This window comes from Gavia stellata, unplaced genomic scaffold (genome assembly GCF_030936135.1).
Source record: "Gavia stellata isolate bGavSte3 unplaced genomic scaffold, bGavSte3.hap2 HAP2_SCAFFOLD_42, whole genome shotgun sequence".
NCBI classification, from domain to species: domain Eukaryota; kingdom Metazoa; phylum Chordata; class Aves; order Gaviiformes; family Gaviidae; genus Gavia; species Gavia stellata.
In genome coordinates this window covers 1,224,977-1,240,429 of record NW_026776913.1, presented here as the reverse complement: position 1 = coordinate 1,240,429, position 15,453 = coordinate 1,224,977, and the positions used below count along the sequence as shown (strand labels likewise).

General features: G+C 61.6%; 1 protein-coding gene across 1 annotated transcript; it reads right to left on the bottom strand.

Moving 5' to 3' along the window:
• On the bottom strand, window positions 1–15,453 carry LOC132321447 (antigen WC1.1-like). Its single transcript, XM_059834943.1, has 14 exons — window positions 15,387–15,453; window positions 12,340–12,648; window positions 11,363–11,686; window positions 9,388–9,708; window positions 6,460–6,768; window positions 5,917–6,231; window positions 5,047–5,139; window positions 4,646–4,960; window positions 3,974–4,288; window positions 3,036–3,398; window positions 2,159–2,296; window positions 1,348–1,443; window positions 840–923; window positions 1–257 (listed from the first exon to the last, which is right to left on the bottom strand). The coding sequence occupies exons 1-14, from the start codon at window positions 15,451–15,453 to the stop codon at window positions 1–3; spliced, it is 3,306 nt and encodes a 1,101-aa protein (XP_059690926.1).

Here is a 15,453-nt window from a genome sequence, read left to right as displayed (position 1 = left end):
TCACAGCTCTCCCAGCTGCACAGACCTCTCCTCCCTCCTGGCTGCACCCAGCGGCACAGCAGGGTTGGGCTCTCCTGGGCTGGGGCTCAGGCACTGTTGTGCACTGAGCTCCGGTGTCACAGCCTTTGTGTCCTCACAGGGATGTGCCAGAGACACCTCTTCAGCATCATCATAGCCCGTACTCCCCAGGGACAGGGACGAGGTGACTCCTTCAGCTCCAGGGACCCCGGCACTTCTCTGGGAGTGCAGGCTGCCCCCTGCAAGCAGCGAAGCAGGACGTTGCAGTTCGCCCCATGGGTTCTGTACATCACTTCCCTCCCTGTTCCTCACCACATTCAGCTCCTTCTCCCACCCCCAGTCCCTCCAAGGGAAACTCCTGGGTCAGGTTCCCTCTTCCCATGGTCTCAGTATGGCAGCGGCTTGGGTGGCGCCAGGGATGACACCCCCGGAACCAGCAACACTGAATTTCCCTCTCACCTCTGGCTGCATCCCTGGTCCCTGCTCCCTCCTCTGGCACCCTGGGCATTTCCCAAGCTCCCTGCCCAGGGGCAGCATCCTCCCCTGGGTCAGAAACCTCCCTGGCATCATCATAGCCATCCGCTGGCTCACCTCCGGGCAGGACAAGAACATCTGAAAGCAGAGGGGAGCTGGTGACAGTGAGAAGGTACGTCCTGCAGAGCAGAGGGCGAGAGGATGTTCTGGGACACAGGGCTGAGACACTGGTGTTGGCAGCACCACGGGAGACCCCCAGGTCCTGCCCATCTCTGACAGTGACACTCAGTGACACCTTTGTCCATCACAAGTCTGCAGGGAGATCAACCCCTTCCTGCCTCCGTTACCTGGTGCTGATCCCAGACCATCCTCCTCCTCGCTCACGCCAGGGTAGGGCTGCAGCTGGGTCAGGGACTCCTCTGAATAGGAGCCTGGAGGGATGCACAGCGGGTGTTATGGAGCAAGCCCCACTGACCTGGCTCATGGTCAGCACTGCTGGGGAAGGGGGACCCACAGAGCTGGGGCTGAATAGGGAAGAGGGATGGGAATTCACCCTGCTCCCCTGGGACAAACCCTGTCTCAAAGGTGCTCCCAGAGCTGCCCTAGGACAGCCCCTTCCCTCACTCCTCGGCTGTCCCATGGGGTGCAGGGGCAGGCAGAGAGGGGCTGTCCAGCTGGGATGGGCAAAACTGGTTGGGAGGAAGCTCCTCTCCCAGGCCCAGGACCTGCATGCTCTCCCCACAGACCACACGGCCCCAGCGCTGAATGGGCTGGGGGCCTTACGGGGATCAGCCCTGGGTTATGGCCAGGGAAAAGGGTCCTGCAGATGCGCCTCCAGGGACGACCCACACCCACCTGAGCGACCAAACCTCGCCTGCTTCTCCCACGCTGGGCTGTAACCAGCCTCCTCATACACGGCCTCGGGGAATGGTTCCTGAGCTCTCCAGGAGCCTGGGGACACAGGCAGGGCTGGCACAGGGAAAGGCAGAGGGGCAATGGGACCCCACTGTTCTCCTGCAGACCTGTTCCTTGGGACTGGTCCTACAGCACAGCCCCACTGTGTTGCCCAGGCACAGCTGCCACATCCCCATTGAGGGCAACATCACTGTGGAGGTTATCTGGGGCAGTGTCATCCTCGCATCATCCTTTTGGAGACAGCGCTCATGCCCCTCTGGCCCCTGGGTCATGCCCCCTTGCCTGACCCCACAGCAGCTCCCATGTTTCCTCTCCACCTGGAGCTGCCCCTTATCTGCCCCATGGGTCCGCAGCAGAGCCCCTGCCCTGCCTTGGGGTGGGAAGGGCTGGGCAGAGGGACAGCCCGGGGGCCTGACACCGTGGAGATGGACCATGCTGCCTTGCACTCCTCCTGTCATCTCCCTTGCCCCAGAGCCCCCTCCAGCGCTACCTAGAGCACTGCCAGCCTTGGCCATCCCCACTCTGCCATTTCTCTCCTCGCTCTATCGCTAGCTCCCCCCGCCTCTGGGCTCTCTCCACCCCTTGCTGCTGGTGCCCCACAGCCAGGCACTCAATGGGGCCGTGCATGGGACAGGTGGCAGTACACAGTCTCATCCCCCCAGCTCTGCTCGTGCCCCTTGCTGACACACCGCAGCACCCCAGAGCCCTTCCAGGAGGCATCTCCCCCTGGGACAGCTGTGGAAGAACCCACCTCTGCGCCCAGCCCTGGCGCTTAGCACTTGCCCAGCCAGGAGGGCCAGGAGCAGGCAGAGAAGGGCCCCCAGGATGATGCAGATGATGACGGGCACTGAGACTCTCCCACTGCTGGTCAGACGGCCTCGGGTGGGATCTGCATGGGCAAGAACATGGAAGGGGCAGCAGCAGGCCCGGGAGAGGTGGAGGCAGCACCAGTCCTGACCCCCATCACACAAGGCAGCAGGGGGTGGAGGGCCCCAGGGGTAGAGTGACGGGGAAGCTTCCACCCTGCTGAGTAAATTACAACCCTCCCTAACCCTCCACCACCCACCCAGTGCCTCCTCCTGGGAGTTTCACACCCTAGCAAGGAGCCCCTTCCATCCAGCTGTGGGTCACAGTCTGGGGGGATACCCAGCCCTGGGGGGAGGACAAGTTACCTGCTCGGGGTGGGGATGCTGCTGTCCTGGCTATAGCTGCAGAGGAGGAAAAGGAGAGCTTTGCTGAGAGGGCGGGTGTGCGGGTACCACACAGCCTCCTCCTCAGCACACCGTGTATGTGTCTGTAGGTGTCCTTGACACATCCCACCCAAATTGCCCCTCCTGTAGTGCTAGAGAGGGAGGCTGGGACTGGGTCCAGGGCTTCTGCTGTGGGCAGCAGGCAGGATGGCACAGCCAGCCCAGGGGATAGCCCTGGGGCTGCAGGGCCCCACGGGCAGTGGCCAGAGGATGTCCAGTTCCACCAAGACTGCTCCCCACCTGGCACCAGGCTCCTGCACTCTGCAGGAACGTTCTTGCTCTTGGGAGGTCAGGGGCCATGCCAGGACCAAGTGGACAAAAGGCCTTCCCCAGCTCCCTGCCAATACCCAAGCAAGGGGTCCCAGTCCTGCCACTCACCTGAGCAGCGCACGGCAGCATCTTCCTTATGCCGGCAAACACCGCTGTCCCCGGGCCGGGCCCAGCAGTCCTGTAAGGACAGCTCTGTCCCCTGGCACTCCACCTGCTCCAGCCAGATGGGGCCCATCCCCATCCCAAACGCAGCCTCATGCAGGGCAGACACTGCGGGGCCACAGCCCAGCTGCCTGCACGCCACTTCAGCATCCCGCATGTCCCAGGAGTCATCGCACACTGTCCCCCAAGAGCCACGGTGCCAGACCTCCACTCTGCCTGAGCACCCGTCCTCGCCTCCCACTGCACGAATCTTCTCCCTGTCTGGAGAAGGCAAAGACCTCCCATGGCACTGAGACAGCTGGCAGAGCCCTGCCAGACAAGAAGGGTACACAGGGAGCAGCTCCCTACCTGTGCAGCTCGTGGAGTTGGGGCACGGGGCCAACGGGCTCTGGGGCATTTCTGGGCGTCCCCCTGAAGAAGGAAACACTGTGGTGAAGGGGTTTGTTTGGGGGATCGTGCAGAACAGAGCAGGGCTGAGCTCTGCTTGGGCCTCCCTTTGCCATCATGATCACGGCAGCAACTGAACACCGGTCATTCAGGGGACACGCGTTGGACTGTGGGGGGACCCAGATTGCTCAGCCCCAAAAGGTCCCTGGTTTGCAGAGCAGCAGGAGGGTGTCCATGGAGGGAAGGCACCTCTGAATCCTGTCTGGTCTGTTCTGAGACCTCACCTAGAGATACCTCTGCCTCCCCTGGGCGCTGCTGGCAACCTGGGTGGCAACTGCTGCTGGACATGTGTGGCTGCGGTCATGCTTGTGCCACTGGCAACACAAGGGTCTGACATGGAAAAGAAAAGCCCCTCCAAGCCCTTTCTCTGTGTTTGACTATGCCCAGCGGGTAGCAGGATCTGGGGTGACACGGGTGCCCAAACGGCTCAGAGTTACCGTTGCAGATGATGTGGACCTCGTCTCGCAGGTCTTCGCATGACTGTGGGTCCCAGGGAGCCGAGGGACACTGCCAGAAGGAGCTGGTTTTCTCCCCACACTGCACCTTATCCAGCCACGCGGGGCCAGACATCCTACCATAGGGCAGGCCTGTTTCCTGGGATCCTCTGTCTCCGCAGCCCAGCTCCTTGCATGCCAGCGACACCGTGTCGAGAGTCATCGAGTTGGAGCAAATGCTCCCCCATGTCCCGTTGTAGAAAACCTGCAGGCGCCCAGAGCAGCCGTCACTGTTCTCCAGCCTCAGGGCCACGAGCTCTGGGAGGAAAGGCACCAAGGGGGAACAGGCTGGTCTGGGGCTGTGGGAGCCAGGACACCTCTGCACCCGCCAGGCACTCAGACGGGCAGGGGCAGGGCCAGCACACCCGCCTTGCACCCAGGGGCAGAGAGAAGTCCCTGATGGACAGACACCCCTGCCCTTCCCGCTAACCCTTGGGGACAGCTGAGCTCCCCAGGGACCCCCAGTGGGACTGAGGGTGCCCATGCATGGGTGTCCACAGGACGGGCTTGGGCAGGAGCTCAGAGGCAGCCAGGGAGAGCCTTGGCCATGCCCAGCCCTCCGTGTGTCCTGGCCTCCCCAGGAACCAGGCTCCCACCACAGCTCCCAGCACAGACCTGAACAGACGACTCCCGCATCCTCTTTGTGCCCGCAGTCGTGCTGCCCCCAGGGCCTGGCAGGGCAGTCCCAGAGAGCAGCTTCGGCCCCGGAGCAGTTCACGCCATCCAGCCAGATCTGCCCGGAGCCTTCCCCAAACTGAGCAGAGCCAGCCACCTCCACTGCCCCTCCGCAGCCCAGCTGGTGGCAAACGACGGCAGCATCAGACAGGTCCCAGCCATCGTCGCAGACAGTCCCCCAGCTGCCCTGGTAGTAGATCTCCACTCTCCCGGCGCAGCGCCCAGCCCCGTTCACCAGCCGGACCCGCCGGCTCCCTGTAGTGGGTAGAAACCCCTGTTGCTCTCAGGGGCCGGCTGCCCACCCACCCTGTCACCTGGGGGGCCCGTGCAACGCCGCTCACCCCAGCAAATGACTCCCACGTCCTCCGCAACCCCTGCCGCCAGTGCACTCTCAGGCAGGGAGGTGTTGCAGAGGGTCAGGTTGGCCTCGTGCCCTGTGCACCTGACCCCTCGCAGCCCCACAGGGCCCGTCCCTCGCTCCGGCTTTGGGGGGTTGTAAGCTCCCCCTGCCTCTCCGCACCGCAGCTGCCGGCACACCACGCTGGCCTCCTGCACATCCCACTGGTCATCCAGGACTCTGCCCCACGTCCCATGCTGGAAGATCTCCACTCGCCCATCGCACCGGCTCCCTCCACCCACCAGCCGCAGGGATGCAAAGCTGGCTGAGCCTAGGGAGAGCAGAGATACCACAGCCATTGGCGGCACCGGGGAGCATGGTACCCTTCAGGGAGCAGGGCAAGAGGGGATTTTCCGACCAAACAGGACAAGATTGAGCCTTGTGTTGGTGAGAAGAGAGGGCAAAGCTTTGGCCTGTTCTACAGCTCACACCCAGGTCTGCTGCTGCTGGGGGCTCCTGCCTGGGTGGTGGGATGAGGCTCTGCAGGGCCCTCTGTGGGGATGGGATGCAGCTGTCTGCAGCCAGAGGGCTGAGGCAGTGCCCTGCAGCCCTGTCCTGGGCTCATCCCAAAGTATAGGAACAGAGGAGCCCAGGCCTGGCAGCGGCACCAGGGCCTAAGCCACTGCCCTGATGCTTCAGTCCTCAGCTCTCCCGCAGCAGAGTGGTCAGACTAAGCAGGCAAAGCCCTCCCGTTGGCTCCTGGGTTTCTCCAGGGAGAAATTCAGCCTGGTACTGCCTTGCGACCCCTACTTTGGGTGGCCATGATGCACACAAAGGGCGAATGAAGTTAAGGCAGCATTTTTCCGGCACTCACCTGAGCAAATAACAGCAGCGTTGCTCCCGTGGGAGCATGGTGAGGCCCCCAGGGTGATCACTGGGCACTGACCCAGGTGGGCTTCAGTCCCGTCACAGTGGAATGAGTCTCTCCAGACAGGGCCAGTCTCTCTCCCAAAATACTCTCCTCCAGGAATGGACTCGGCAAACCCACAGTTGAGTTGATGACAGAGAACGTGGGCATCCGACAGATCCCAGTGGGAGGCACAGAGGGTCCCCCAGGTCCCCAGCACCTGGACCTCCACCCTCCCTGCACATGGCGTGCTGCCGTTCACCAGCCTGAACCCTGTGTACTCTGGGGACAGAGGAGGAGGAGAGAGGGCGGATTGGTGCTCTTGTACCCCCAGTAGCTGGCGGGGAGGCCAGAGGAACAGCATGCCTTTCTTCTCCTTCTGCACTATTTTCATGCTGCAGACAATCCCCTCATCCCTCCTGCCCTCACACCCGGCCCAGCACGGTCCTTGTTCTGTTCCCCAACCCCGGGCACAGCCCCAGTGTTCAACACCCCACCCCGAGTCCTTACGTGTGCAGGTGACAATAGCGCTGTTCACGTGGGTGCAGGGCTGGTCCCTGGGGGACCCTCTGGGGCAGGAGGCCAGGAGGGATTCATTCCCCACACACTGCAGCGCTCCATCCCAGATGGGACCGACCCCTTCTCCAAAGTGACCTCCTCCAGTGACAGGCAGGGCCACACCACACTGCAGCTCCCTGCAGACCACGTCAGCAGCTTTGGGACCAAAGTGGGAATCACAGACGGTTTTCCACTGGTCCCCATCACGGATCTCCACACGTCCTGAGCAGTGGCTCCTCCCTTCCACCAGCCGGACAAATCCTGGAAAAAACACAAAGCAGCTGGGAGTTCCCAGAGCCCTCTGGCAGTTACATTTCCACATCTCTGGTGACCTTCAAGCAAGCCATGACCAAATCACCCATTGCACATCCCAGAGGAAGCTGTGGGGGAGTGTTGGTGCCACAAAGGCATCCAGGAACCCTTGCGCCCCTTCACTACACCATCACAGCACTCAAGGGTACGTGCCTATCTCAGACCCACAGCAGACCCTGCAAACCATGTTGCTGCCTTTGGGACCAAAGTGTGAGTCACAGACAGTTATCCAGAGGTCGTCCTCATGCATCGCTACATGTCCTTAGAGGCGGCTCTCCCCTCAGACCAGCTGGACAGATTCTGGACCAACCAAAGACCCCTGAGATTTCCCACAGCCCTTTGGTTGCCACGGGCAAAAAGCCCCACGACCACCCCTGCTGTTCTCAGGGGGTGCTGATGGCACAAACACATCAGGGCCCCCCTGCTGCTCCTCAGAAATCAGCACAGCACTTGTGGGCTTGCTTCTCTCCCAAAGCCATAGCCACAGGCACCGCTCAGACAAACTGCTGCTGCCCCAGAGGCCTGGGGCTGCCTGGCACTGGTCCCTGGGCACTGCAGCACCTGAAGCACTTGGGGTCCAGGGAAATGCGCCCAGGCGCTGTTGGCTGCTGCAGCTTGCTCTGCCCCACTGAGCTCAGGGCCAGACGTGAGGAACCCCTTGGAGCTGCCAGAAATGCACCCCATTCCCCAGGGGGTCTTGAACTGTTGGGGTGCTTCGGGTAGATGGAGTAAGTCACAGAGCAGAAGCATGGTGAGGCTGTACCTGCGGTCAGTGTCTGTACCAGCCCCCCGCTCCAGCACCCTCCTGGGAAAGAGGTCCTCAGCCATGGCCAGAGTGCACTGCTGGATGCGCATGTCCCTGGCCAACAGCCGGGAAGAGGGCAGGAGAGTGGACAGAAGAGCAACCCTGGGCTTCCACGAGCTCCCAGTGCAAGGGCAGGCACAGAGGAGAGCCAGTAAACGGTGGCACATCCAAAAGTGCAAGGCAGCCCAGCACTGGGAGAGACCTGAGAGGCTGGGCAGCGGGTCAGCACTGCCTGGACAGGGCTGTATCCTCACGGGCAGTCTCTTGAGGGGTGACCCTGGGAGAGGAATGAAGTGCCACATGCCACCCCACTCGTCTGCCCAAGCCCCGTGGTCTTCCTCTCCAAGCAATCCCTTTGCTTGGGCCAAGGGACTCCTGTCTGCCAGGGGGCACAACCCAAAATTCCCCATCCATCTCACGCCCTTCCCTGCGGCTGTGGGTGTCTGCGTGAGTCACTCTTGGTGCCTCTGGCATGGGGGGACCTGGCCCTCCACTCAGTGCTGCCAGACAGGCCCTGGGTGAAAGGGAGGAGAAAGATGGGAACCAACAGACACTGCGGGGCTGGGTGGGGGATTTATCTGAGCCACTTCAGGGGCCAGGCAGGGTATGGACACCCTGGGGCAGGTTCCCACTGGGCCTTCCCCAGGGATGGAGGAAATCAGCAATGACAATCCCAGCTCAGCAGTTCAACCAGCATCATGGGACCCTGCTCAAGTGTCCATGTGTTGCTCCCTGAGGGCACAACCAGGCCCCTTTCCCTGTCCTACCTCCCAAGGCGGAGAACAGGCTCTCCCTTACCTGAACACGTCACTCCAGCATCCTCACCGTGACCACAGTCATGTTCACCCCATCCTCCGTGTGTGCAGTCAGACAGGGCAGACTCAGTGCCATTACAGCCAACATCATCCATCCAAATGGGGCCGGATCCTGGCCCAAAGTGTCCGTACTGAGGCGCTCCAACAGCAGACCCACAGTCCAGCTGCTTACAAACCACTGCAGCATCATCCATGCCCCAATAGTCACCACACACGGTCCCCCACTGGCCCCTGTGTTTCACCTCCACTCTCCCGGCACAGTGTTTGCCGCCATCCGCCAGCCTCACCTCCGCAGCACCTTCAAACACTGACACAGGACCAGTCAAGACAGTGCCGAGCCCCGGCACTGTGGGTCTGGGGAAACTCTTGCCCGGACGGAGTCAGAGGTACCAGGGTGGGAGCCCACTCCCCGCCAGGCTGTTCCCAGGGCAGTGCAGGGGTTCCTTCTATCCCCACGGGCTGTGCAAGGTTGGGGGTACCCAGCTCCAGCCCTACTGCGTCATTTGTGGCCCCACAGACCTTGACACTCCCACCCAATGGCCAGCTGTCCCCTGTCCCCAGCCCAGGGCACCCGCACCTCCCCAGCCAGCACCCTGAGAAGAGACCTGTCCCCACCAGGGCTCCCCCAGGCACACACTGCTGCTTCTCCCTGGGGCCCCCAGCTCCCCTGGACCACAGCCTGCCTAGGGCACCTCCCAACCCATCCTCCACCCTCAGACCTTTCTGTGCCCCCTGTGGGGCAACACGGTGATCCCAGGGAGCCCTCCCAACCCATGCCCCCTCCTTGTCCCCAAGGCCTCAGCCCAGCCCTGCCCTTGTCGAGGATCCCCCAGGAAGGTCACCTCTCTGCCAGCCTGTGGCAACAGATACCCCAGTTCCCTTGTCTCCACAGCACAACCTGCCTCCTCCGCCCCAGGCTGGGGCTCAACCCAGTGTTCAACACCCCACCGGAATTCTTACATGTGCAGGTGACAATAGCGCTGTTCACGTGGGTGCAGGGCTGGTCCCTGGGGGACCCTCTGGGGCAGGAGGCCAGGAGGGATTCATTCCCCACACACTGCAGCGCTCCATCCCAGATGGGACCGACCCCTTCTCCAAAGTGACCTCCTCCAGTGACAGGCAGGGCCACGCCGCACTGCAGCTCCCTGCAGACCACGTCAGCAGCTTTGGGACCAAAGTGGGAATCACAGACGGTTTTCCACTGGTCCCCATCACGGATCTCCACACGTCCTGAGCAGCGGCTCTTCCCTTCCACCAGCCGGACAAATCCTGGAAAAAACACAAAGCAGCTGGGAGTTCCCAGAGCCCTCTGGCAGTTACATTTCCACATCTCTGGTGACCTTCAAGCAAGCCATGACCAAATCACCCATTGCACATCCCAGAGGAAGCTGTGGGGGAGTGTTGGTGCCACAAAGGCATCCAGGAACCCTTGCGCCCCTTCACTACACCATCACAGCACTCAAGGGTACGTGCCTATCTCAGACCCACAGCAGACCCTGCAAACCATGTTGCTGCCTTTGGGACCAAAGTGTGAGTCACAGACAGTTATCCAGAGGTCGTCCTCATGCATCGCTACATGTCCTTAGAGGCGGCTCTCCCCTCAGACCAGCTGGACAGATTCTGGACCAACCAAAGACCCCTGAGATTTCCCACAGCCCTTTGGTTGCCACGGGCAAAAAGCCCCACGACCACCCCTGCTGTTCTCAGGGGGTGCTGATGGCACAAACACATCAGGGCCCCCCTGCTGCTCCTCAGAAATCAGCACAGCACTTGTGGGCTTGCTTCTCTCCCAAAGCCATAGCCACAGGCACCGCTCAGACAAACTGCTGCTGCCCCAGAGGCCTGGGGCTGCCTGGCACTGGTCCCTGGGCACTGCAGCACCTGAAGCACTTGGGGTCCAGGGAAATGCGCCCAGGCGCTGTTGGCTGCTGCAGCTTGCTCTGCCCCACTGAGCTCAGGGCCAGACGTGAGGAACCCCTTGGAGCTGCCAGAAATGCACCCCATTCCCCAGGGGGTCTTGAACTGTTGGGGTGCTTCGGGTAGATGGAGTAAGTCACAGAGCAGAAGCATGGTGAGGCTGTACCTGCGGTCAGTGTCTGTACCAGCCCCCCGCTCCAGCACCCTCCTGGGAAAGAGGTCCTCAGCCATGGCCAGAGTGCACTGCTGGATGCGCATGTCCCTGGCCAACAGCCGGGAAGAGGGCAGGAGAGTGGACAGAAGAGCAACCCTGGGCTTCCACGAGCTCCCAGTGCAAGGGCAGGCACAGAGGAGAGCCAGTAAACGGTGGCACATCCAAAAGTGCAAGGCAGCCCAGCACTGGGAGAGACCTGAGAGGCTGGGCAGCGGGTCAGCACTGCCTGGTCAGGGCTGTATCCTCACGGGAAGTCTCTTGTGGGGTGACCCTGGGAGAGGAATGAAGTGCCACATGCCACCCCACTCGTCTGCCCAAGCCCCGTGGTCTTCCTCTCCAAGCAATCCCTTTGCTTGGGCCAAGGGACTCCTGTCTGCCAGGGGGCACAACCCAAAATTCCCCATCCATCTCACGCCCTTCCCTGCGGCTGTGGGTGTCTGCGTGAGTCACTCTTGGTGCCTCTGGCATGGGGGGACCTGGCCCTCCACTCAGTGCTGCCAGACAGGCCCTGGGTGAAAGGGAGGAGAAAGATGGGAACCAACAGACACTGCGGGGCTGGGTGGGGGATTTATCTGAGCCACTTCAGGGGCCAGGCAGGGTATGGACACCCTGGGGCAGGTTCCCACTGGGCCTTCCCCAGGGATGGAGGACATCAGCAATGACAATCCCAGCTCAGCAGTTCAACCAACATCATGGGACCCTGCTCAAGCGTCCATGTGTTGCTCCTTGAGGGCACAACCAGGTCCCTTTCCCTGTCCTACCGCCCAAGGCGGAGAACAGGCTCTCCCTTACCTGAACACGTCACTCCAGCATCCTCACCGTGACCACAGTCATGTTCACCCCATCCTCCGTGTGTGCAGTCAGACAGGGCAGACTCAGTGCCATTACAGCCAACATCATCCATCCAAATGGGGCCGGATCCTGGCCCAAAGTGTCCGTACTGAGGCGCTCCAACAGCAGACCCACAGTCCAGCTGCGTACAAACCACTGCAGCATCATCCATGCTCCAGTCGTCACCACACACGGTCCCCCACTGGCCCCTGTGTTTCACCTCCACTCTCCCGGCACAGTGTTTGCCGCCATCCGCCAGCCTCACCTCCGCAGCACCTTCAAACACTGACACAGGACCAGTCAAGACAGTGCCGAGCCCCGGCACTGTGGGTCTGGGGAAACTCTTGCCCGGACGGAGTCAGAGGTACCAGGGTGGGAGCCCACTCCCCGCCAGGCTGTTCCCAGGGCAGTGCAGGGGTTCCTTCTATCCCCACGGGCTGTGCAAGGTTGGGGGTACCCAGCTCCAGCCCTACTGCGTCATTTGTGGCCCCACAGACCTTGACACTCCCACCCAATGGCCAGCTGTCCCCTGTCCCCAGCCCAGGGCACCCGCACCTCCCCAGCCAGCACCCTGAGAAGAGACCTGTCCCCACCAGGGCTCCCCCAGGCACACACTGCTGCTTCTCCCCGGGGCCCCCAGCTCCCCTGGACCACAGCCTGCCTAGGGCACCTCCCAACCCATTCTCCACCCTCAGACCTTTCTGTGCCCCCTGTGGGGCAACACGGTGATCCCAGGGAGCCCTCCCAACCCATGCCCCCTCCTTGTCCCCAAGGCCTCAGCCCAGCCCTGCCCTTGTCGAGGATCCCCCAGGAAGGTCACCTCTCTGCCAGCCTGTGGCAACAGATACCCCAGTTCCCTTGTCTCCACAGCACAACCTGCCTCCCCCGCCCCAGGCTGGGGCTCAACCCAGTGTTCAACACCCCACCGGAATTCTTACATGTGCAGGTGACAATAGCGCTGTTCACGTGGGTGCAGGGCTGGTCCCTGGGGGACCCTCTGGGGCAGGAGGCCAGGAGGGATTCATTCCCCACACACTGCAGCGCTCCATCCCAGATGGGACCGACCCCTTCTCCAAAGTGACCTCCTCCAGTGACAGGCAGGGCCACGCCGCACTGCAGCTCCCTGCAGACCACGTCAGCAGCTTTGGGACCAAAGTGGGAATCACAGACGGTTTTCCACTGGTCCCCATCACGGATCTCCGCACGTCCTGAGCAGCGGCTCTTCCCTTCCACCAGCCGGACAAATCCTGGAAAAAACACAAAGCAGCTGGTAGTTCCCAGAGCCCTCTGGCAGTTACATTTCCACATCTCTGGTGACCTTCAAGCAAGCCATGACCAAATCACCCATTGCACATCCCAGAGGAAGCTGTGGGGGAGTGTTGGTGACATAAACACATCCAGCCCCGCCCTCCCCGCACCCCTTCTCTACACCCTCAGGGCTCTAGAGGTTATGTGTCTGGTGCAGCACCAGGCTCCGCTCTGACAATCTGCTGCTGCACAAAGTGCCCTTCGCTGCCCGGCATGGTCCCCCCATCACCGCAGTGGTGTGCGCAGTTTGGGTCCACAAGAACTGGCCCAGATGATAATGACTGCTGCAGCCTGCTCAGTCCCTGCAGAGCTTGCGACCAGGCAGGGCCATCACCTTGATGCAGCCATAAATACAACGCACTCCCAGGGGTGTTCCAGGGTGCTGGGAGGTTCCTTTTAAGCAGGAGATGTCACAGAGCACAGAAATGCTGCAGCTGTAATCATGGCTGGTGCCTGTCCAGACCCCTCTGATGCCTGTTCAAGGGGGAATGTTCTCAGCCAGGGACACAACGCTCTGCCTGGATGTGTGCACAACCCGGATCAACGGCCAGACAGAGGGGCAGGAGTTTCACATGCCCCCCTGGGCCCATGCCTACTCTCACGGAACAGCCAGCACAGATGAGGATCTGCAAGTGCTGCCAAAGTCCCTGGTGTCATGGGGCAGTGTAGGGAGATGTGGGCAGGCAGGAGAGGTTGGGCAGTGGCCAGCACAACCTGCACGGGGTCATGTCCCCGCAGGGCTGTCACAGTCCCAGGGACGTCCTAGTGCCAGCCTGGGACTCTGGCGATGGAAGAAGCAGCCAGGGTCAAGCAGCCACCAAGCCCTGAGCCCTCGGGACAGGCAGCAAAGGGCTTTGTGGCCACCCTGCTCCTTTGCCCAGGGCCCACCACTCTAAAAAGTCCCTTCAATTCAGTCGAGGTGCTCATGTCTGTGAGGGGGAACTACCCAGTGTGACCAGCCATCTCACGCCAGTCCTCCAAGATGTGGGGTGCCAAGCAAGTCCCCCGTGGTGTTTCCAGGACAGGGACCCTCAGCATTTTTGTCTGGGAACTGGCAGAATAGGTGGAGATCGATGAAGCCCAGTGGACACCCTGGGCCAGGGATGGAGGACTCATCTGCAGCCCAAGACACCAACTGAGGCGGGGCTGAGAAACTGAGGCAGAGTTAGTTCGCCTTGGGGTAGGCTCCCACTGGGCTTTCCCTGGAGACCGATTACACCAGCAACGACAGTCCTGGCTCGGCAGTGTGATTGGCCACACTGGGCCCTGATTAGACATCTGCTTGTTGCTCCCTGAGGGCACAGCCAGGTTCCTTTGCCTGTCCCAGCCCCAAAGGCAGGCAACAGGCTGATCCCTTACCTGAACATGTCACTCCAGCATCCTCACCGCTAACACAGTCATGTTCACCCCATCCATCGTGTGTGCAGTCAGACAGGGCAGATTCGGTGCCTTTACAGCCAACATCATCCATCCAAATGGAGCCAGATCCTGGCCCAAAAGAGCCAGCCTGGTGAGCTTCAACAGCAGACCCACAGTCCAGCTGCTTACAAACCACTGCAGCATCATCCATGCCCCAATAGTCATCACACACGGTCCCCCACCGGCCCCTGTGTTTCACCTCCACTCTCCCGGCACAGCGCCTGCCGCCATCCGCCAGCCTCACCTCCGCAGCTCCTTTAAACAACAACATGGGATGGGTCAGGAGAGCACCAAGCCTTAGCACTGCATGTCTGGGGGAACCCCCTGCCCAGGTAGAGTCAGAGGTACCAGGGTGGAAGCCCACTCCCTTCCAGGCTGTCCCCAGTACAATGTGAGGGTCCCTTCTATCCTCAGGGGCTGCACAAGGCTGGGGGTGTTGAGTTCTGGCCCGGCTGAGTCATTCGCCATCCCACCACACAAGGTACCTTTTCCCATTACAATGACCACGTGCCCCCCTGCCCATACCCACCCGCACACTGCCCAGCCCTGCACTGGGCACCCGCTCCTCCACAGCCCAGCACCCCCTGAACAGCCCCAGGCACCCAGGCCTGCAGCTTCCCATGCAAACCGCCTGCCCCAGCACCGTCCAAACCCAACCCCATGCCGGGGCTTTCCATGTTCCCAGGGAGGACCGAGACGATCCCGATGGTCCCCCAACCCACATCCCCTCCTCGCCTCTGGTGTCAGTTCAGTCCCTGCACTGAGCCAGGCCCCCCAGGAAGGATGTCTCTCTACTGTAGATGCCCGGTCCCCTTCTCTCTGAGAGGTACGAACTGCTGTCATGGGGTCAGGGCTCCCCTGGAACAAGGGGGCAGCGAGCCGCACAGAAACCCTCTGGGGTAGCCCAAAGGTTGGCAGTGCCCTGGGGATCTCTGGGTGCTGCCATCACTAGCTAGGCCACCATCGGCTCCAAAGGCACCGTGTTGGGGAAGAGGGGGGTGTCCAAAAGGGTACCCCAGGACAGGGTGTCTATGAATCAAGCTAGGCAGAGGCTGCCCTAAACACTGGAACCCCGGAAAAGGAGACACTCTCTCCCACCCAGATGGGCACAGGGAAAGGCACAGGGTCCATGGACTTGAGCACCTTCTGGCCCTCGTCTCAGTGGCACCTGCAAAGAAACCCCGTTCCCAGACAGATCCCGATGACCACGCTGGTACCCGCTGGCCCTGGGCTGTGGGACAAGGGAGTCGGCACTTACCTCTGCACAGCTGCACCCAGAGCAGCAGCCACAGCACCTCAGGGGACAGGAGTCCCTCTGTGCCCAT

What these genes read in the sequence shown, in the direction of transcription:
- LOC132321447 (XM_059834943.1), bottom strand. Translation starts at nt 15,453, where the DNA reads ATGGGCACAGAGGGACTCCTGTCCCCTGAGGTGCTGTGGCTGCTGCTC. An exon ending in CGCTATTGTCACCTGCACAC is followed by an intron (nt 6,232 to 6,459) that starts GTAAGGACTCGG and finishes CTCTGTCCCCAG; the next exon opens with AGTACACAGGGTTCAGGCTG. An exon ending in GGTCCACATCATCTGCAACG is followed by an intron (nt 3,399 to 3,973) that starts GTAACTCTGAGC and finishes CTTGTCTGGCAG; the next exon opens with GGCTCTGCCAGCTGTCTCAG.